Below are 23737 nucleotides of genomic sequence, written 5' to 3' on the forward strand. Positions count from 1 at the left end.
TGCAGGTGGATTCTTCACCATCTGAGCCTACCAGGGAAGCCAACGGACATGGTCCCTACTTTTGAATTATTTATTTAGTGGGGAAGCTGACACTAAGTAATTTCGCTGTCAGTGTTGTAAGAGGGGGAAGATCCCCAGAGGATGTAATGGCAACCCACTCCAGTATTTTTGCCTGGAGAATCCCATGGACAGAGGAGTCTGGCAGGCTATATGGTCTGTAGGGATGCAAAGAGTCTGACAGGACTGAAGCGACTTGGTATGCACACATGCACGTTGTAAAGGGAGTATAATGCTTATACAGGATATTCAGCTGCTCATTTGATGCCTGCAGGCATCTCATCCTTTATGGTTTTCCAAAACTGAGCTCATGAATTTTGCCCTTTTAAATTTCTTTTATTTCATCTTAACATCACAGTGTGCCCATTAGCTCAAGCCAGAAGTCTTGGAGTTAACCAGATCATTTTCTTTTACTTCTATATCCCTGTGTCTAGTCCATCACAATGCTGTGTCAATTCTTCCACCAAAATACCTTTTGAACCTATTCATTCCTCTCTTCATTGCCTCCAGCCTAGTGTAAGCCACCATCATCTCTGATAGAAACTAAAGGACAGGCCTTCTAATGTTTCCTGGCTCCTCTTCTTCTGATTGCTGTTCCCACTGCAGCCAGACTAATCTTAAAATGTAAATTGGGTCAAATTGTCTCCAAAATCTTTCTCTAGTTCTCCATTTGTATGACTGTTTATTAGCTTTTCCTTCCACTAGCCAATTAGTTCTATGGACATCCATGGGTACTTGTGTACAGCCAAACACCCAGGATCTAGATTTCTCTCTTTTCCCTCCTATGACCCTCTTTCCTACCCCCTACCCTCCTGCCGTCTCTCATCTTTTCCTTTCTTTCTTTCCACTTAACCTCTTTACTTCCAGGCAGTTCCCATGGCGTCCCAGGTGAAAACAATTAGAAAAAATATTCCAGACAGCAGAAAGCCTGTTTGAAGATAAGTGGACAGGAAACTATAGGTTTAAGAGGGAAATTTCAAGACATTTTGCCTTGGCTATATTGTGAAGTATGGGCGAGAAGAGCTTGCAGGTAGCCTTTCTATGTTATGAAGTTTTTTATTTTACCTGATCATTGCGTGCCAATGAATTGTTCATCAGGGAGCATTTGCTTTTGAAAGAAATAACTGGTAGTAGTGTGGAGGATGGACTTTGACTGGTTAGATCATTTAGGGTGCTATTGTAGCAGTTGAGGTAATAAGTGTGAACAATAGAAGGTTACTTGGCCAGAGGATGGTTTGAGAGATTTAGGATTTAAAACTTGATTGTTTAGTTGCTAAGTCATGTCTGACTCTTGCGGCTCCATCACCTGTAGCCAGCCAGGCTCCTCTGTCCATGGGATTTCCCAGGCAAGAATATTGGAGTGGGTTGCCATTTCTTTCTCCAGGGGATCTTCCTGACCCAGGAATTGAACCCATGTCTCCTACATTAGCAAGTAGTTTCTTTACCACTGAGCCACCAGGGAAGCCCTTAAAACCTGGTAGGATGTGATAATTGGGTGTGGGAGATGATTCCCAGACTCTTAACCATTTGCTCAGTAGATGGTGGTATCCTTACCTACCTTTGGGAATACCGGTGATGAAGGAGGTTTTGAGTAGGTTTGGGGTCTGTTAGACCTAAAGGGCTGTGAGTGGTTGAATAAGAAAGCCGTACTCTGTCAGGGGGAGTTCACACATGGACCTGAGGGTCATGAGCTTACACAGAGATGCCTTTAGATTTGTACATCTTCACACTTCTACATGGACATTGTAAATTACTTCTGTAAGCTGAAGTTTGGATTTTGAGCAGCAGTTAACAAGTGAGGGTTGTGGGTGTTGGGTGTGGGGGAGGCTGGTTTCAGAAGGCCCTGCTGCTACCCGTCAGTGACTGCTAGTCCTGCTGGGAGGAGCACTGCGCCTCCTGTGTTAAACAGACCTCCATGTGGCCAGGAAGATGGTCAGGAGAGGGAATTCACTCAGGCCTAGTGTTGAGGTGGTTGAACTTTTCTAGAGCAGTGGAGCAGTGGGGAGAAGCCAGGTTGTGCTGGGTTTTGAAGTGGTTGGGAAGTGAGGCGGTGAAGATGTCTCTGAGATGAAGAGGAAGAGGACCAGTGCTGCATCGCCAGAGAGGGATGCTGCATTAGAGGCCTTTTAAGCAAATCACTATTAGATATATTGAGAGATGAGTGGAACGCTAATAGGGAAGGATTGAGTTTCTAGAAGAGAGGGCTATATGGGGCATGATTCTAGAGCAGGTAAAGGTCACTGGTGGGTTTTTGGGGAAGGATATTATCCAGATATATTTCAGCTTTTTAGATTATCTGTGGATGAAGGAGGACTTGGGACAGGATTTGTTGATTGCTAAGTGGAGCACAGCCATTCTTCTGGTTCAGGCTACTGTCTTCTCTAGGTTGCATTACGCTTAGCTTGCCTTCACAATAGCTGGAGAACTCTTTTGAGTATGCATTCCTGGTCATGTTACTCTTTAGGTCTGGTACCTGTAAGAAGTGTTCAGTTCCTAGGCATGGAAAGCCCCTGGGGGTTGTTCAGTCGCGTCTGACTCTTTGTGACCCCACGAACCTCAGAACACTAGGCTTCCCTGTTCTCACTGTTTCCTGGAGGTATCAAACTCGTGTCCATTGAGTCAGTGATGCCATCCAACCATTTCATTCTCTAGGGATTGTTGGGTGGATTTGAAACCTTATGAGGAGCAGATGAAGAAATTAGGGGTGTTGGACGGTGAGCTGGAAAGTCTCTAGTGAAACATCATTGTAGATACTGGGATGATTTTTCCATTGGAAAATGGAAGAGCGCCTAGATGTGCCCTCTAGTGGTAGACACTCTTAGGGAACATATTGACTTAGTATAAGATATTTTAAACTGATTTCTAATTATATAGATGTATATGTAAAAATTAATTTTTGGCACACTGAACCATGACTATTGAAAAATTTGAGACCTCACTGTTGGAAAGATTTTGGTCTTTTTAGTCATAAAAACCTAGTTTTTGACTCTTGGTTCTACTGACTGTGATTGTGGGTAAATGGCTTAACTCCTTGGCTTTGTTTTTCTCATCTGTCATATTGGGAGTGGTTTTAAAAATTAAATGAGTACATGTAACATTCCCAGCTTCAGTTCTCAGTGGATTTTAATCCCACGTTTCCAGGGAAGAGCCCAAATGTTCATGAATGTGATGTGAACCGCCGTGCTGGCAGGTCCTTCAGCAGTGGTTGGGTCCTCCTTTGTGGGCACGTTGTTTTCTTACTGACTTGTTTAGCCTGTCTTATAGGAGTTGGATGAGTCACTGAGGTGACCTCTAAGTCTGTGAATAATTGGAAAGAAAACAAAAAACCAACCCAATAACAATGAACACTTTGAGCACCCAGACTGTAGTCTTAACCTGTTTATTACCAAAGAGAATCAGGCTCCCTGGTGAAACGGTTGATTCCACATCTGAGGCAAGAAATAAGCTGATTTTGGAACATTTGACATACCAGATAGAAGTGAAGCTCTCAAAAACTACTAGGGTTGGGTCAGAAGGACTTCGAAGCTAACCTGAAGCCTCTCCCACTAGGCAAAGATGAGACAGTTTGATTATTGTTAAGAATAATTGCAAAAAAAAAAAAAAAGAATAATTGCAGTGAAATGAAATGCATTAATGAAAATAATTTTACTGTTGGAGGATTGTTAGTGAATAAAGTCATTATTATGGAAACTAATAAATGAAATGGAAGAACGAAAGCTGTTTGTTTTCTTGTATGAGCTATATTCTATTAGGTCATACCAGATAGTATGAGAGGGAAGTTTCTCTTTGTACAACTACTCTACCTAGTAAATAAAGAAGAAATGATAGAATAAAGTCAGTCTGTAACCCTAGTGAATTTGGGGATCTAAGCTTTCGCTCCTGAAGGACTGCTTAGCCTTGCAAAACCAACCAGGCAGTATGTGCCTCCTGGTGGAGTTACATAACCACCACATGGATGTGGTCTTGCCAAGTCTGATCAGTCTACATCAGTCTTGGCCAAGTCTACATCCAGTCACCTGTTTACATGAAATGCAGAGAGCAGAGAAATGTATTAAACTATATCACAGGGATAAAGTTAGCAAAATTCACACCTAAAGAAAAATCCGTATCTTTTAGAGACAACATTTTGAAATATTTACAGATGAAATGATAACTTTTCTTAAAAGAATTGTCTCCAAACTTGAAAATAACTTCCTTTAAAAATTTTGAAAGCAAAAGAGTTCCTTCAGAATAATATTAAAGGAGGCTTAAATGGGGCTGTAGAAGGAATTGGATGGCCTGGGTACTGGGTCAGTGGGTACAGGAGAGTTTCTTCTTGATGCTTTTATATATGTTCAAAATTATCTGTAATAAAACATTAAAAAATAAGAAACAGTGAAATAAAAAACAAAACTTTATTAGTCTTACTGTACTGATTCATTCTCCTTTTCTTTTTTCCTTGGTATTGCTTTCTACATGTGAACACATTCTGTATATTTACTATGTACCTGCTACTTTCTCTGCCATTCTTGAATAATGTGCAAGTATTTATTCTGCTTGACCTTCATACTTTTTAACGTACAAGTTGTAGACTGGTCCCCTCTTTTTTTTGTCAATACAGCTTAGCAATTTGGGGATATATTTCAGAGCTTCTGTTGAATTTTCTTTGGGCTAAACTACTGACTTGCAGTACTTTGGTCCCTTTTACCCTTGTAATCTACTACTTTGTAGAACTTTGGGCTACTCCTGATGAAAGTTTTCCCTGGAGGAAAACTTGCCATTTTTTGCTGAGGTTCAACTCCTTTTTAAAATAATAACATCTTATAAAATTGTTCCCCTTTTCCCAGTTTTCTTCCTTTGAGGTAATTTCTGTTATCAGCTTGAAGTATATTTTTACCTTTCTTTTTTTCCTTAGCAGTAAATATGGCTTTTATTTTTTTTTCTCCTTGTACTTCATCTTTTTTTTCCCACTGCATTTTCAAATTCTCTACACTGATCATTAATTGCTTTTATTAAAAGTGAATTATGAAGTATGGGCATATTTAGAAGTATCTTTTTTACAGGTATCTGTATTTTGCATTTTCTCTTTGGGAGCAAAAATATTTTTTAAAATATTTTGTTAAATATTAGAAAATCATTCTTTGAAGTGACTGTTCTAGTTTTTAACTCCACAAGTACTACTGGAGAATGTTGCGTTGTTTTACATCCTTGCCAATAGCTGGTATTGTTAGTTATTAATTTTTATTAACCCTGTGTGAGGTGATGTCTCATTTTTGTTTTAATTATATGTTACTTTTATAGTTTAGAAAAAGGTGTCTCCTCCTCATTCCCTAAACTTCTCAGGGATATGGCACAATACTTAAGGAAGTTGTCTACTTATTTGTCAATGAACTCAATGAACTGTTCTCTTAAGTGAGCAGCAGATTGCATTAGAGCTAAAATCTTGGATACCTTGAGATAATGGCTTTTCCTTTCTGTTCTTTTGAAGAACTAAAATGAAAATATTACATTATGTGGAAATAAAAAGTCCTTACTGCCAGCACATTTGACACTTTGTTTTTCTGTTCTGTCTACTGTTTTAGGCTCCGAGCTCTGTCCAGCGGTGGGAGTATTACATCCCCCCCTCTTTCGCCAGCATTGCCTAAGTATAAGTTAGCAGACTATCGTTACGGGAGAGAAGAAATGTTAGCACTTTTCCTTAAAGACAACAAGGTAAGAACGTAGGAAAGAGTTCAAAATTGCAAATGCGATTTCTGAGTGTGTACAGTTATGTGTTGATATATGAAATAGCTATGGTTTTTCTCTCTTTTCTTCTTGTGTTGAAACCTTCAGTAGTTCACAGAGGCTCTTCTAAATGATGCACACTTTATGTTTTAGAAAAGAAAACCTAAGATTTCATCACAGAAGTAGAAAGCTTCATGGAAGCAGGAGAGTGGGCAGGACTTAATTCTTTGTTTAACTGATTTCCTCACAACCTTTATTTTTATCCCTCCGTGATGGCTGAGAAAGTTTTCTCTTCTCTTTATTGCATCTGTCATTCTTTCCAGTTAGATGTTAGGAGCCAGAAGGGCAGATGCTTCTCTTGTTCTTCCTTTTGAGTTAAATGTAAAATTTTTAGTGGGGAGAAAATCTTAAAATATAGTACTTCATTTGTGTTACTTATAAATGATCAAAACTCAAACAGTATAAAGTACACTTCTGTTATGTAACTAGTGAGAAATAACATTTTCTACTTAAGTGTACTTTGCTGTTAATTTTATTAATGGATTAAGGATCAAATTTTAATGATCATTGCTAAGAACAGATACAGTTGCTTGTAAAATTCTCCTCACCACCTGTGGTTTGAGTTAAATGTGCACTCTGGAGTATCAGGGTCAGTGCTGTGTATCAAATCTGAGTGTGGTAGTCTGATGTGAGGACAGGGTGTGTGACTGGGCTTCTTAATGTTTGACCCTGTCAGAATATTCATTGTGACTGAATAAGCTTTTAATCCGTATCTTTGATAATCAGCAACAGGTAAACCAAACAATATTTTCTTGCTTTTGCTTCTTAGAATTGCAGGGAGAGTATTAATCTCATGGTCATGTGTTTGGTCAAACAGATCCCTTCAGACCTTCTGGATAAAGAATTTCTGCCCATCCTACAGGAGGAGCCCCTGCTGCCACTGGCTCTTGTGCCCTTCACGGAAGAAGAGCAGGTGTGTGCGTAGCTTTGAGCCTCAGGCCCCACCCTTGTTCCTTCCCACTGAGGCATGAAAACAGGAAGTTCCCCCTTAGGCTCTCAGGAGTGTCCTCCTTCCCCAGGGCCTGCTTCCTTCTACTCTTCTTGGCGTATGGATGCCTCTCTGAGTTGACTAGATTCTGCTTTAGATCTGAGGCTGTTGAATATTATGTAGAGATAAGGATGTGTGTTAGATTAGAGAGAAAAAGGTATTTTTCAGGGGAGAGGGCCTTCTTTTCAGAAACTTGTCGTTTTTCAAAAGTAATCTGCTAAACCTGAATTCCCACCAGTTTTTACCACTAAAGGAAAATGTAAATAATCAGCTCACAGTGTGCTTAAAACGGTGCTTTTCTGTCACAAATTTTTTAAAATGATAATTGTGAGAAAGAGTTTTGGGCTGTAAAGTAACAGATTCTGTGTTACAGTGTACGATGTCCATAGATAAATAATGGAGTTTCTGATTTCAACGAACTATGGTGATTATTGGGCTACCCTCATAGCTCAGTTGGTAAAGAATCTGCCTGCAATGCAGGAGACCTGGGTTCAGTCCCTGGGACGGGAAGATCCGCTGGCGAAGGAAATGGCAGCCCACTCCAGTATTCCTCCCTGAAGCATCCCATGGACAGAGGAGCCTGGTGGGCTACAATCCACGGGGTCGCAAGAGTTGGACACAACTTAGCAACTAAACCACCACCACCGTGGTGATTATAGTAAAATGGAGAAGGAAAGAGCTTTGTTGGAATACCACTTTAAATGAAGAATCATCATTACTTTTTAAGAAAACTTTTATTGAGACCTAAGTTACATGCCATAAAATTAAACATTTTTATAGTTTTTAGCAGATGCAGCGTTGTGTAACCCATCACCACTATCTAATTCCAGAACATTTTTCATTATTTTTTGTGACAGCTCTGGGTGTTTTTTCTGCACTCTTGCCGTGCTGTGCATGGTGAAATCAGTCTATTCAGAGGGAAAAGCCTATTAAGAGAACTTATTGAAACTTCCCTGGTGGTTCAGAACTGATGGGGAACTAAGATCTCACGAGCCACGAGGCGTGGCCAAATAAAAACTAGACTTCGTTAACCCGCGTTAAGTTTTAAGAAAGGTGTGATGTTTGTTTGGTGACTTTGAGCACCATGCTTGTGAGCAGTTTTGTCTCATTTGTGGTCTCTCCTAAATCAGGCTGTGCTGTGTGCTTAGTTGCTCGGGCGTGTTCGACTCTTTGCCACCCCATGGACTGTAGCCCGCCGAGCTCCTGTGTCAGTGGGGATTCTCCAGGCAAGAATACTGGAGTGGGTTGCCAGGCCCTCCTCCAGGGGATCTTCCCAACCCAGGATCGAAGCCAGGTCTCCTGCTTTGCAGGCGGATTCTTTACCGTCTGAGCCACCATGAAAGCCCAAGAATACTGGAGTGGGTAGCCTATCCCTTCTCCAGGGGATCTTCCCGACCCTGGAATCTAACCAGGGTCTTCTTCATTGCAGGCAGATTCTTTACCAGCTGAGCTACCAGGGAGGTCCAAAATCAGGCTAATAGTTCCTTCTTTATTCATGAAACCCAGTATCATCTAGGGTCATCAACAAATATTTTCATTGATGAAAAGTTGTTATTGTTATAAAGAATGCATGGGAAAGGAAGGGTCCTGTCTCTAGTAATTGGTGAAAAGTTTCTTTTCAAAAGTGGTGAATTTCCTTTAAAAAAAAATTGCACATCTGGTTATATTTTGGTTTAATTTTTCTCAAAAATATTTTTATTATGAAGCATTTCAAATAGTATAGAGAATATTATTACAATGACCTGAATATTTTCAACTCAAATACATCTAATCTTAAAATAATTTGTGTATACCTTTGTTTTAAGAAACAAAATTTCTTCTTCACCACAGTTGAGACTGCCTGGGGTGTAGCCCTCTCTGCATTTCCAGGGATTACTATGAATCAGATTATTTTCATCATTCATGTTTTGATATTGTCATTATATTTTTGTGTGTCCATATACCCATAAGAGTTCCATCTTATAGGGTTATAAATTTTACATGGACTGTAGCCTCCCAGGCTCCTCAGTTCATGAAATGCTCCAACCAACCATGCTGGAGTGGGTAGCCATTTCCTTCTTCAGGGGATCTTCCTGACCCAGGGATTGAACCCAGGTCTCTAAATTGCAGGCAGATTCTTTACCATCTGAACCACCAGGGAAGCCTATATTGAATATAGTGTACTGTATATTATGGAGGAGGAACTGGCAACCACTCCAGTATCTTTGCCTGGAGAATCTCATGGACAGAGGAGCCTGGCAGGCTACAGTCTGCGGGGTCACAAAGAGTCGGACATGATTGAAGTGACAGCACCACTGTATAATTATATTCTGCAGCTTGTTTTTTTCTTTGAGTAATGATTTTTAGATTTCACATTCATACATATGGCATCAGTTTGTTCATCTCTGCTTTATAATATTTTCATAAGTGAGAAAAATCAATAAAATACTTATTTTTTTTTGCTATAAAAGATATTCATATTTGATTATAGAAAATACAGAAAGATACGAAGAAGTAAATCTTACCTATAAAATCACCATGTAGAAATAATTACTTGTTAACATTTAGTATGTTTAAGTAGTTTATTTTTGTGTATCTTCAGTTGTCAGAATACGCTGGTAATGCAGACTGAATCCAACAGCGTATCAAAAGGATTATACACCATGGCTAAGTGGGGTTTATCCCCAGAATTCCAGGGTGGTGCAACATAAACCAATATAATATACCCTATTAATAGATTGAAGAAAAGAAAAGCACTTGATCACCTCAGTTTCCACAGAAAAAGCATTTGACAAAATTCAACACCCTTTTGTGAAAGCAAACTTAACGAACTGGGAATGGAAGTGAACTTAATTAAGGGCTTTTATGAAAAACCCACAACCAACATTATACTCTGTGATGAAAGACTGAAAGCTTTTCTTCTTGGATTGGGAACAAGATAGTATATCTGCTTTCACTACTGATATTGAACCTTGTGTTGGAAGTTTTAGCTGAGCTCTTAGGCTAGAAAAGGAAATAAAAAGGATCCCGATTGGGAGGGAAGAAGTAAAATTATCTCTGTTTGAAGATGACATGATCCTACATATAGAAAATCCTAAAGAATCCACAGAATAACTATTAACACCAGTAAGTGAATATAGCACAGTTGTATGCTACAGAATCAGTACACAAAAGTCAGTTGTGTTTCCATTACTGTGTACTTAGTCGCTCAGTCGTGTCCGACTCTTTGTGACCCCATGCCCTGTAGCCTGCCAGGCTCCTCTGTCCATGGGAATTCTCCAGGCAAGAATACTGGAGTGGGCCGCCATGCCCTCCTCCAGGGGATCTTCCCAACTCAGATATTGAACCCAGGTCTTCTGCATTGCAGGTGGATTCTTTACTGACTGAGCCACCAGGGAAGCATTTCCATATACTAGCAATGGACAATTTGCAAAGGAAATTAAGAAAATTCCGTGCAAAGTAATTAGCCTCCAACTAATAAAAATAAATGGAAAAAAAAAGAGGAAAAAAAAATTTAACTAAGGAGTATGAAACTTTGTACAATTAAAAGAAAGAAGAAACACTATTGAAAGAAATTAAGATCTCAATAAATGGAAAGGCATTAGCATTTTATTAAGCCTTGAAAGACTTAATATTATTAATGATTTGCTGCCAGTGCAATCCCCACCAAAACCCCAGTGGCTTTTTGGGTAGAAGCTGATCTTAAAATTTATATAGAAATACAGAGGACCCCAAGTTGTCAAAAGAGTTTTGCGAAGAAATAAGACCTATACTTCCAGTTTTAGAACTTTACTGCAAAGCTACAGGAATCAAAACTGTTTTTAACTTCCCTGGCGGTCCAGTGGTTAAGATTTTGTGCTTCCAATTTAGGGGGCATGGGTTTGATTCCTGGACTAAGGGAACTAAGATCCTACATCCCTTGTGGCAAAAAAATTAAAAAATTGCAAAACAAAAAATTGGCTTAAGGATAGTTGCACCTACCAGCTGATTATAATTGAAAGTTAGGAAATAAAACCAAATCACTCCATACTGCTGGATCACTTTGAAGAATCATTGTATGAGGGTATATATTACTTTTGTTTCACTGTTGCCATACCTGTACTGTTTTACCCTTGCTCTTCCATGATTTCATTGTTTTTTTCATGAGCAGTAAAGCATGTGGAATTCTCCAGGCCAGAATACTGGAGTGGGTAGCCTTTCCCTTCTCCAGGGGAATTTTTCCAACCCTGGGATCAAACCCAGGTCTCCCACATTGCAGGCGGATTCTTTACCAGCTGAGCCACAAGGGAAGCCCAAGAGTACTGGAGTGGGTATCCTATCCCTTCTCCAGCGGATCTTCCCAGCCCAGGAATCGAACTGGGGTCTCCTGCATTGCAGGCAGATTCTTTACCAACTGAGCTGTCAGGGAAGCCCAAATCATATGGTTTAGAAATCAAAATTTACAGAACAGTGCATAATAGAAGATCTCTCTCCCATCCTTTCCACCAGCCGTCTGTCTCCTTTTCTGAAAGGCAGCCTGTATTAGCAGTTTCTTGTGTATTTTTCCAAGTAAATATTGAATATATTTCCCCCTTTTTGTGCAGGTGGTGGTGTATATACTAAGCTTTGTTCTATATTTACAGTATTTTTATTGAAAAATATTCTCTGCATATTTGGAAAAAGTATTCTTTCTTTTAGTTTGCATTTCCTTCCCTGGTGCAGAGTTTCTCAGATACTTGCATTTATATTTCTTTTAATTTTTTGTTCTTCGCCATTTTGGGGGAGGAGGGGGGTGGATAGTAATCTTTTTCTTGAGCTAGTCCTAAACCTAACCTGTTAAATTTTCTTTTTTTTTTTTTCAGTTTCTTTTTTATTGGAGTATAATTTTTACAGTGCTGTGGTAGTTTCTGCTGTACAATAAAGTGAATTACCTGTATGTGTACATGTATCCCATCTTGAAACTCCCTCCCACCCCTCATCCTACCCATCTACTAACTTGTTCATTTTTCTAAATTTAAAATTGCATTTGTTTTCATTTATGATATTTTTTAATACAGAAGCTTATTTTTATATATCTCAATATACCAGTTTCAGTCTTTAGTAATTAGTTTTCCAATTGTTTATGAATATTTTTAATAATCATTTTTTATTTTTCATTAAATGACTGCCTAGTTTTCTTAGAGACAACATGGGTTAGAAAAGCTTTTTAGTAAGTAGGCGGAAGGACTTGGTACTAGTTACTAACATGTGATACAGTTTAAGGGCTACACTGATTACTTGAACAATCAAAAATTATTCAATAAATGCTGAAAACTGTTGGTTTTTTAAAAAGGAATAAAGTTAGATGTGCAGTACACCTTCACATGAAAATTAGTTCTAGAATGACTAAAGAAGTAGCTCTTCATTTTGTTTTTATAATGGAAAAGTTTATCTTGAGGTGTTAAGATTTGAATGCTGTAATTACCAGGGCTTAATGTAAAGATTGGCTTCCATGGTGACTGAGACAGTAAAGAATCCGCTCACAATGTGGAGACCTGGAGTTTGATCCTTGGGTGGAGAACATCCCCTGGTGAAAGAAATGGCAACCCATTCCAGTAATCTTGCCTGGAGAATTCCATGGACAGAGGAGCCTGGTGTACTACAGTCCATGGAGTCGCAGAGTTGGACACGACTGAGCGATTAAGCATAGCACAGCACAAAAATGCAAAATTTAGGAATTCTGGACACTTGCTGTCCTTTCTTTTTATAATATATGTTGGAATAGGACAGTACTTAGAGCTGGCGAAAGATTCATTAATATTTTGAAATTAATATTTTGGATGGTTACCTGTTCAGGAATTGCTTAGACCTTCCTAGGCTAGAGTTTTGCATACCTATTCACCCTGTTACTCCTATCCGGGAGGTAAATAATTCTAATAACCTAAAATAGCTTCTTGCTATATATCTTGTTTCCTGATGTTACCTAAAGAGGGTATTTTATCTTTAAAATGCAAGTTAACTGAGTGTGCGCACTTCTTGCCCACACCCTCCCCACCACATATACTCTTACACATAGATGTATACACATACATGAATGCACGCATGTGTAAAATATAACTACATAAAAGGTTTTCTTTGAACAAAATTAATGCTCAAATAAGATCTTCTGGTTGCTGTTTGATTTGACATTGCCCTGTATGTCCTTCTCAAGTTTGAAAAGCATTCAGTTCAATTGCTCAGCCGTGTCCGACTCTTTGTGACCCCATGGACTGCAGCACGCCAGGCCTCCCTGTCCATCACCAACTCTCGGAGTCTACCCAAACTCATGTCCATTGAGTCGGTGATGCCATCCAATCATCTCATCCTCTGTCATCCCCTTCTCCTCTTGCCTTCAGTCTTTCCCAGCATCGGGGTCTTTTCCATTGAGTCAGTTCTTCACATCAGGTGGCCAAAGTATTGGAGTTTCAGCTTCAACATCAGTCCTTCCAATGAACAACCAGGACTGATGTCCTTTAGGATGGACTGGTTGGATCTCCTTGCTGTCCAAGGGACTCTCAAGAGTCTTCTCCAACACCACAGTTCAAAAGCATCAATTCTTCGGCGCTCAGCTTTCTTTATAGTCCAACTCTCACATCCATACATGTCTACTGGAAAACCATAACCTTGACTAGACGGACCTTTGTTGGCAAAGTAATGTCTCTGCTTCCTAATAAGCTGTCTAGGTTGGGTCATAACTTGCCTTCCAAGGAGCAAGCGTCTTTTAATTTCATGGCTTCAGTCACCATCTGCAGTGATTTTGGAGTCCAAAATAATAAAGTCTGCCAGTGTTTCCCCATCTGCTTGCCATGAAGTGATGGGACCAGATGCCATGATCTTAGTTTTGTGAATGTTAAGCTTTAAGCCAACTTTTTCACTCTCCTCTTTCACTTTCATCAAGGGGCTCTTTAGTTCTTCTTCACTTTCTGCCGTAAGGGTGGTGTCATCTGCATATCTGAGGTTATTGATATTTCTCCCGGCAATCTTGACTCTAGCTTGTGCTTCCTCCAGCCCAGCATTTCTCATGATGTACTCTGCCTATAAGTTAAATAAGCAGGATGACAATGTACAGCCTCGACATATCCGTTTCCTGTGGGAACCAGTCCATGTCCAGTTCTAACTGTTGCTTCCTGCCCTGCATACAGATTTCTCAAGAGGCAGGTCAGGTGGTCTGGTATTCCCATCTCTTTCAGAATTTTTCAGAGTTTATTGTGATCCACACAGTCAAAGGCCTTGGCATAATCAATGAAGCTCCATATATTACACGTGTAATTTAAGTAACTGCTACCAGATTGGCGTATTTTATTTATTTGACATGAAAGAAAGGCACTTCATTTATGCATTTTTTTATTAGACAATACATGTGTATACATGCAAAATTCACAAAGCACATACAGTGAAAAACAAGTCTATGAGTGACCTAGGTTTTTTTCTCCCTCAGGATTAACTGTTATTTCCATTTTCTTGTGTTCCCTTTCTAGGGTATTTAATACAACTGCAGCTACTTTTGTGTCTGTTCTTTAAAACACGCACGCACACACACACGGCTGCTATTTAGTACAACTGCAGCTACTTTTGTATCTGTTCTTTAAAACACACACACACGCTCGCACGCCTGTTAGGCATACAGTTCTACACTGTTTCTACCTAAGCATCTATTTGGGAGGTAATGACATATTTATTTAACTTTTAAGATGTGTCCCTGTCCTAACTATTTGTTAATGTATTAAGTGCTTACAACAGCCCATGAAGTAGATTGCTTTTCACATTACATGCATGAGGAAAAGGAGGCACAGAGTTGAGTAAAGGAGCCGCAGTTCACTCTCAGGCAGTCTAGCCTCTCTGTGCACTTCACTCCAGCTATTAGGCTGGAGCCTGATTAGGCGGACTGTAGGAAATGTGGTTTTCTGGATCAGAAATGATTGAATATTAGCAGTTTTGTATGATGATGGTGGTGGTGTAGTTGCTAAGTCATGTCCAACTCTTGCGACCCCATGAACTGTAGCGTGGCAGGCTCCTCTGTCCATGGGATTTCCTAGGCAAGAATGGTTACCAGAGTGGAAAAAAAAAGACTACTAGAGTTAAGTTGCCATTTCCTCCTCCAGGGGATCTTCCTGACTCGGCTTTCACCCAAGTCTCCTCTGTTGCATGCAATCTCCTGTCTTGTAGGTAGATTCTTTACTGAGTGAGCCACCAGGGAAGCCCAGTTTTGTATGGTTAACCCTAATAAGTAAGAGTTGCCTTATGTTTTTAAAAAATTGTGTAGAATCATGATTTTTAGATCAGCTCCTTTTGATTGATACTTAGCCAGTTGCCATTTTTGCTTTTACAAACAGTACTGCAGTTAAAATCATTCTGCTTATGTTATTTTTCACACGTGTAAAAAGAGAAAGTGTTATGTCAAAAGGGGTGGACATTGAAATAGACTTTGACAAATGTATCTGATAAGTATATATATTGCCTTCCAGAGATTATACCAACTTTCACATTCAGCTGCAGTGTATTAGGAAGTGTGAAAGCATATGAGAGTTTCCCTGAACCCTGTAGATGGGTGTGTTTGAGTTTCATACATGTAATACTTTGGTTATGAGGTATTCAACAGTGTCAGATTCTGGCATGGACAGTACATTTAACACTGACTTCTATTTTTCCAGTATTAGAATACATGAATCTAGATTTTGGGATTTCACAGTCTTGTTTAATTGTGATCCCAGAAGAGTTATTCAGTAACACTGCTGTTTACTGTGTGCCCCAAGATAAATTAATGCATTTGTTTCAACTAGCTTTTCTTAAAAATAATTTTTATTAAAATACAAAAAAAAAAAAATAAATAAAATACAGTTTGAAGTAAGTATTGATTAAGTTTGGTATCTGCCTCTAGTTTTCCATTATTAATTATATCTTGGTCTTCAGTTTTGAAGTTACTTGATTGTATTATTATATGCCTATAAAAGTCAAAGGAAAAAAATAAGTTTCTAAAGTTTACCTGAACAAATTCTATTGAATACAGTTCTGATAAAGACAAGTAGTGACAGTTAATGAGGAGAAAATCATCCACATATTAAAACAAGAAAAATTTAGTAATGAAAGTAGAAGTTTTTCAAACCAAAATTACATGTTGATTTCTTTAAGATAGGAATATCATATTTCATTTGATTTTGAATCCAAACACAGTGGAAACAATTTGGACTTAAAATAAGTAGTTGAATTGCAGAATTTTATTTCCCTGAAATTTAGTTAGCTGCTACCAAACTTGTGTACTCTAGGCCTCACTTGTTGCCTCTCTGTCCCGAGGACCGTTGCCGCAGCCCTGCTGAAGTCAGGTTTCCCACACTCCCATACCACTGCATTTTTGCACAGATGTCTGTTAGGTTCTGTGCTGTGCTTGGTTGCTCAGTCGTGTCCGACTCTTTGCGTACAGTCCATGGAATTCTCCAGGCCAGAATACTGGAGTGGGTAGCCTTTTCCTTCAGGGCATCTTCCCGACCCAGGGATCGAACTCAGGCCTCCTGCATTGCAGGCGGATTCTTTACCAGCTGAGCCACAAGGGAAGCCCAAGAATACTGGAGTGGGTAGCCTATCCCTTATCTAGTGGATCTTCCCATCCCAGGAACCAAACTGGGGCCTCCTGCATTGCAGGTGGATTCTTTACCAACTGAGCTATCAGAGAAGCCCAAGTGTATAGAAAGAATTCAGGTAAAGATGTATTCCAGCAGTTTTTGAGTTTAAAACTCTCTCATTAAATTGTTTCATATGCCTAGGATTTTGATATTTCATAGATCATTTTCCAGTATTTCTATAATTGCTTCCTGCTTTACCTTTTCCTAAGCCATGTCTGTTCCATTTATCCAGAAGTATCGACTAAACATATTTTTGAATCCCAGACCTCTTGTCTTCCTGTGTCCCCTCTTCATGTTTGAAGGATGCCCCCCCACTACTGGTCTTGTCATGTTTGACCCTTTTCCACATTGACTGTGGGTGCAGATGTAAGCTAATGACTAAGTGAGTGGGATTTTGTTTATTCTTCTCAAGCATTCTCTTCCCCTCCCCTCTTCTTTCTTTGCCTTTCCCCATTCATCCCTGATAGCTGTCATTCTATTAAACTCTAGTTGGAATTGCTCATTCACACTGATGAGCAGAATGAGGCAAAATGATCCATTTTTTTTTTCATCCTGTTACTATTGATTCAGACCTTTTGTGACTCCCGCTCATTTCCACCTTTCAGTAGTTAAAGGACCCTTTCAAACCAGATCTCTTTTACTGTGTATTCTCTGTCTATCATGATGATGCGTACATATCTTGCCTCCTCTTGGGTACATACAGAACCTAACATGGTGTAAGGCATTAGTGGTTCATGTTTGTTGATCTGAAATGTTAGTTTAAAATTTTCAGCTAAACCCAAAATTTGTAACATCTTAGTGTGCCATGTGGTGATCGTCTCTCATCGCTGGTAGTCATCAGATGCCGGTTTATAGATGCTGTGGGAGATGGTGAGGAGCAACATGTGGTTTTATCTGTTTTATCCATTTTTTTCCTTTCTTTTCTTTTTTTGGCAGAGAAACTTTTCCATGTCCGTAAATAGTGCTGCTGTCCTGCGATTGACAGGACGAGGAGGAGGAGGAACAGTGGTGGGGGCTCCTAGAGGTCGAAGTTCTTCACGAGGGCGAGGTGAGCTTTCATGTGAAAAAAAAGTAATAACGGAACGGTGGAGAAAGAGAACAGGGAAATAAATAAATCACTTTAAGAATATTTTGATATTTGATTTTTGAAAACTGCTTTTTGACATTAACTGCATAATAAATGTCCTGACCATTTGTTTTTGGAACCATTTCTCAGTGTATCTAGTCCACAGCCCCTGATTTGGAGTAGAAGAGGGTGATTTGAGCCTAGAGATTTGAGTGTGAATGATTTTAGATGGTCCTCATTCTCTTTGGCAAGTATTTGTGATCCATGTTCCTCGCCCCCCGGGACCTTACACTGAGAGCCGGAGCTCCCTGAAGTGCCTTGGCTGCAGGAGTGGCACCCAGGTCCCTGCAGGCCGCTGGGACTCGGGTCCCCATATAAGGCCATGTGCCAGGAGTGTCCCCAGCCAGAGAGAGGCTTTTGTAAAAGCCATCTCCTCAGTACGAGACCTTTTTAGGGTGCAGAAGAAAGAAAACATTATGCAACAATCCTTTATATAATCTGTAGTTTTATATTTTATAGATTTGTCTTTTCTTAGAAGAATAATTGATATTACTTGCTCTTTGATATCTGCTCCCTACTTGGAGTTTGTTGATCTTCTGCTGCTTAAGGGCATTCTTAATGTTTGTAATATAAATATTTACTTGAGCTTTTACTTCTAAGTTGGCTAAATCATAGCAGAAGTCTCAACACACCTTGCAGTTTTCAAAGGTGCTTTTGGAAGATGGATGTCTGCAAAAAAAGAAGTCATTGCCTCCACACATTGCACCGTCCAGGTTGGCATGATCATGAATGTGGAGTATCTAAATTCTTTTTTCTTAAAGTTATGCTTTATGAATAGAGTGATTTATATCCATTCTTTATAGAGATTGTATTAAATTGTGTATTCCTGTGAAGGGGTTTCATTCAGAATGTGGGAAGGCAACTGTTCTGAATAATGAAGAGGTTAACTAAAACTCTACTTGTAGATCAAGTGCTGTTACCAGGTTGTCCATGTGTTTTCCTTCTGAATTTGTCAGTCTCTAGAATGGTGGTTTTTAACTTGGGGAGTTGTTAGAATCATCTATAAAACTCAACAGGAAAAAATATCTGCAGCAGAATATAGTGGTAGGTGAGATTTAAGCATGTGTGTTTCAGAAGGTCCACAGGCCATTTAGATTCCCAGGCATAGTTAGGTTCTGTTGGTCCAGAAATCGTCTGAGATCTGTGCTGCTTGGGGATGTGATGATGGTGTTTTGAGGGTGACTGTGGCCTGCTCCTTGGATGTTGCCTGGGTTTTTCTGCAGTGGGCTCGCACTGAGAAGAGATTGCCCTTGGGGAGCTTTTCCTCTAGTGCTTTTCAGGGCATGACGGTGAGAGGTCTTATTTATTAAGAAGTGAGGCCAACAAGCAGCTGTTTTTTGTTCCTCAAGTGACCACCAGTGTTGTGTGTTGCAAATACCAACCAATCTCTAAATACTTGTTAAAACAAATTCCAGGTCTAGAAACTGATGAACCATTGATTACTTTCTTTCTGCCTTCTGGTTTGAAGTGCATATTGCTATTACATAGGAATAGGACTCTTACATTCAGAATTTAAATGGGACTTGTATGAAAGATACTGTAATAAAAGCAGTGACTTAATTAACATTGATATGAATGGATGACATGAAACTAGTTAAATGAATGAACTGACTTAGTGAGAAATACTTCTGATACCATTGTCCCAACTGTGATTCTTATTGGTTCCATGAGACCTTTAATCTGTGGTTTTGTTTTCTTCAGTTATTGCTTAATTTTAACCTGTTGGTTAAATAAATAGTGATTAGTGTAGCTGGTTTTTTTTTTTTTTTTTGGCATGATCAGACCTGACATCAGATGATTGCCCTGCCTCTTTCCAACTTGAGAGAAGTTTGTTGTGAAAATCAGCTGACTTTCATACTTCTGACTATCATGAAGCAGTAAAATTTAAATAAGTGAACAGGGAAACAATATGAATTTGTCATCTTTTTATTTTGTCTGGTGAAGATGTTTAAAAATAAAGCGTATCTATACAGTTGTCAGCCATTGCCTTCCTCATTATTAAAGGAAGTATATTTTATTTTTTTTTAAAGGAAGTATATTTTAATCCCCCCAAAGAAGAGGGTGAAATCTCATAGATTAGGACAGTCATTTAAATTAAACTTTATGAAAGGTTCTCCATGTTATATTTACTTGCTTCTCCTCATATGGGAGCTACTCTTATGGATGATTATGGGCCTTGCACTGTGAAGAGTGTTCCTCACGTTTTGCAAGCTGGAAAGCTCTAGAATCAGGTTCTTTTTTTGTGCCCACTTACAAAGCTTTGGGCTCATAAGGAGGACCAGTGCCAATGCTAGTTATAACTGGCAGGAAATATTTTGTGGTTTGCTTATTTTTCTGGCAGCTTTTGAATGCTGTTTTTCATATTCACATGTTTCCAGAATAAAATGCTTTTTCAAGGTGCTATGTGCTTAATGGTTTTCTTGAGAAAATTGTTCTCTAAAAGGACAGGGGACTTTTTTCTTTCATCCTAAAAATATCTTTGTAAATATCACCACAGTGTTATTTAACAGTGTGTATTAAACTCTTTTAAGATAGATCTTAAATAATACATCTGTATTTCCTAAGGATAGAGGTACAAAACTGTACATTAAGTGGAAGTTAAGTTGATAGAACTGGAAGGTAACTTTAGGATTATTATAGTTCAACTCTAGTCCTCACTTCCATTTTACAGGTGAAGATATTGATACTTAGACTAAAGAAGGTATCATTGTTCTATGATTACATACATAAAATTATGCATTATTCTTGTATTCCATCATAAGATCATATAGAAGTATAATTGTATTCTGAGTCAATTCTTGATAAGTGATGCTAGAAAATAAAAATACTGTATGGATATTTGAAACAATTATTTAACTCAATTGTATTTAGCTTTGGAATGGATTCATTCTTTTATTCAAGATTCATCATTTTTCCTTGGGTGGTTTTTTACTGTTGGAGAAGTGAGTTGGGGATAATGGCTAAGATTTTATCTAGATATAAATACATGCCTAGGCACAATTTTTACCAAATCCCCCCCCCCGCCCCCCGCCCAGTTTTCAGCTTGTGTGTTGGATACAAGTGGTGTACATTAGTTGGGAAATCCTCACAGTACACAGAAAATATAAAGCTGAAAGTGCATATTGCCTTCTGCCCCCAGATGGAGCATTTGGGTTTATGTCCTTCTTGATCCTAACCATGCAATCATATCATTTGTATACATTGTAATTTTTTTATAAATGTATTGCTCTTGCTGCTCTTGCGCATGCTTTAGTCATTCAACAGAATAATGTAGATTTCTTTTGTGTGTGTGTGTGTGTGTAGATTTCTTTTAATGACAGTACTTTATCTTTTATGGCTTCCTAGTATTCTACTGAACTGTTTTATCAAAATTTACTTAGCCAGTCCTTTACTGATCATGTTTCTCTTTTTCAAAAATTTGCAACAAAAATCTCCATATATATATATATATTTGCATATTTATGCAAGTATTTCTATTAGGATAAATTCTAATTAGAATATTGAGTCAAATTTGATAAATCTAATCAGATTGCCTTCAGTAAAGGCCAGTGTACATTTGAGCCACTGGAGCCTCTATGAATTCCTACATGCACACTTTCTTACTGGCACATTGGTTTGAATTTAGTGCTGCCTGATAGTTTTCCCCAAGATTTGTGCAAATGGGAAAGAGTGCCTTTGGTTGGTGTGGAATATTCTTTAAGAAGTTAGTTCACGAAATTGATAGTTTATAGAGTTGACAGTTTTAAATTATCCTTTCTCTGGAGTTAAAGAAATTAACATTTATGCCTGGTTTTTGTACTTTGTCTGCTCTCTTCTCAAACTCCTCACATTTTCCATTTTTATTGAAAATAGTCCAACAGAAGGTTTGATTTGTCATAATGGTTTACTGATTTTAGAATTTCACTATTGACGTTTCTGTTGAGGAGCTTGATGTCGGCACTGTTCTTGTTCAGGACTGGAGCTGGGACTCTGACACGGTTTTTTAAACATCCCCCTCTGGTCTCGCTGCTTCCCTGCTGTCACTGGTCTCGCTGGTGAAGAGTCAGTGGGCCTTGCTGAATATTTAAATGTGGACATCCTGCTTTGTGTATAGACAGCACTTTAGAGATGAATGTTTGGTGTTCAGCTTGTGCCAGATGTTGACATCTGACCATTTTCTCTGTGTTGTTGTTTTCAGGCAGAGGCAGAGGCGAATGTGGTTTCTACCAAAGAAGCTTTGATGAAGTAGAAGGGGTGTTTGGCCGAGGAGGCGGCAGGGAAATGCACAGGTCACAGAGCTGGGAGGAAAGGTAACTGAAGGAGTTACCTCCTGGGATAAAGATTCTTGGTGTAAAAGCATTTCTTCTCTGCTTTCTGCAGAGGAGAATGCTCTTTGTATAGTTACAAAGTTTTATTTTTCAAAAAATGCTACTAATTAAATAAGAGTTATGTTAGAAGTGTTTAAATGATCCTTATTTAAAGGAAGAAGCATTCTAGATAAATACATTAATATTTTTGTCCCTGCATGGATATTTAATAGTTAATTAGATATGCTGTTTGATTAGTATTCAGTGACAAGCATTTTCATTTTATTGTTTGTTGCTGTTAATCAAAGCATCTTCTCTATATTGCTTGTGACTTTATATGAAGTCTTTCAACATGAGCAAAAGCAGTTGCACAGATAATATACAAAGATGTCCATGTGATAATATTTATAAAACAATGGGAAATAAGCCAAACAACTTAATTTCAGTGTGGTTTCTTATATAATGGCATATCCACACAGTTGTTATTTGGTCACTGAGTCATGTCTGACTCTTTCCTGACCCGATGAACTGTGGCCCAACCAGGCTCCTTTGTCCATGGGAGTTCCCAGGCAAAAATACCGGAGTGGGTTGCCATTTTCTCCTCCAGGGGATCATCCGAACCCAGGGATCAAACCCACGTCTGCTGCATTGGCAGGCGGATTCTTTACCTCTGAGTCACCAAGGAATCCTTGTCCACAAAAATTAGGAAGAGTTTGAAAATATTTACTCATGTGTAAAAACACATTGTGAAAGCAGTATATAAAGCTCTGTACAGCAGATACCTAAAATAAAACATGAATTTAATTTAAAATGTACCTAATAAAAAAAGTTACTGGGTCTATAGAAGCTAACTATTGGTAGGTGAGACATTGGATATTTTTGCTTTCATATTTGTGCTTTTCTGTGTTTTCCAAATGTTAGGCAAAAACCATGTATTTGTTTTATAATTTGAAAAGGAAATGCTGTTAAAGATAGGAAAGTGGGTGTCATGGATGGGAAATCTTTGTATTACTCATGTTTTTTTTGAAACTTCATTTTCCCTTTTCTAGGGGTGACAGACGTTTTGAAAAACCAGGACGAAAAGATGTAGGTAAGACTTTCTTACTCTTTTGAAGTATTTTTATCTGGATTTCCATGGCATTAGTTCTTAACAAGGCTTACAAAGGATACCTTTATTAAAAATTGACTCAGTTACTTGCCTCTCTCCAGTAGATGGGGTTGTAACATTGCTTGCATTTAGAGTTCCATGGTTATATGAGGGCTGTATTGCATGAAACCAAGGATAATAAATACAACTATTAGGATTTACTTGGTTTAATTTTTTAAGTCTGTGTGTTCTCTTTAAGACATATTCTTTATTAAGGCTACCTTATGAACTGAAATTTCAAGTTAGGAAGCAGCCTATTAACTCCTTTTCCAGTGCCTCTCACAGCTGAGAAGAAATAGAAAAAATGCTAGAAGGTTTGCTTTTGTATCTGAGAGCAAAGTCTAAAACTATGACTTTTTACTTTAGTCATTTATTCATCTGGTCTTTTTGATAAATGACAGTCTTTCTTAAGGGGCAATTTTCACATTAGATCTATGAAAATATTTTATAGTGGCTTTTATTGACTGCTTTTTAATAAGATTTTCACTTTGGCTTATTAAACCATGCTAATGATTCTGAACTTTTATAAGTAATCCACTTTTGTTGAAAATGTTGTAGATTAAAAAAAAAGTTGCTCCTGCTATGTCTTACAGTCTGCAGAATAGCAGCACTTGATTAGTTTGTTGAGACACACTGACATACTGATCAATTGTGAGATACCCTTTGACAGCAAATTAAGATAATTTAAATACTGAAAGTTCCAGAATGATTTGTTCTTTTTAATAAATTAGAGACTGTTCTTATCATGTATTTGCTTCTTATGTGTGGAGAAATGGG

The 23737-nt window shown here is 38.5% G+C and overlaps 1 protein-coding gene across 8 annotated transcripts in view; it reads left to right on the plus strand.

Annotated features, from left to right (window-relative positions):
• GIGYF2 (GRB10 interacting GYF protein 2) overlaps positions 1-23737 on the plus strand; it is a 129803-nt gene that overhangs the window by 29790 nt on the left and 76276 nt on the right. For all 8 annotated transcript variants that reach the window (XM_043878989.1, XM_043878985.1, XM_043878986.1 and 5 more), the window contains 5 exons: positions 5619-5748; positions 6638-6733; positions 17338-17449; positions 21705-21816; positions 22863-22903. In XM_043878989.1, the coding sequence (XP_043734924.1) occupies positions 5619-5748; positions 6638-6733; positions 17338-17449; positions 21705-21816; positions 22863-22903 (491 nt within the window). The remainder of the gene's footprint in view (positions 1-5618; positions 5749-6637; positions 6734-17337; positions 17450-21704; positions 21817-22862; positions 22904-23737) is intronic.

This window comes from Cervus elaphus, chromosome 20 (genome assembly GCF_910594005.1).
Source record: "Cervus elaphus chromosome 20, mCerEla1.1, whole genome shotgun sequence".
NCBI lineage: Eukaryota > Metazoa > Chordata > Mammalia > Artiodactyla > Cervidae > Cervus > Cervus elaphus.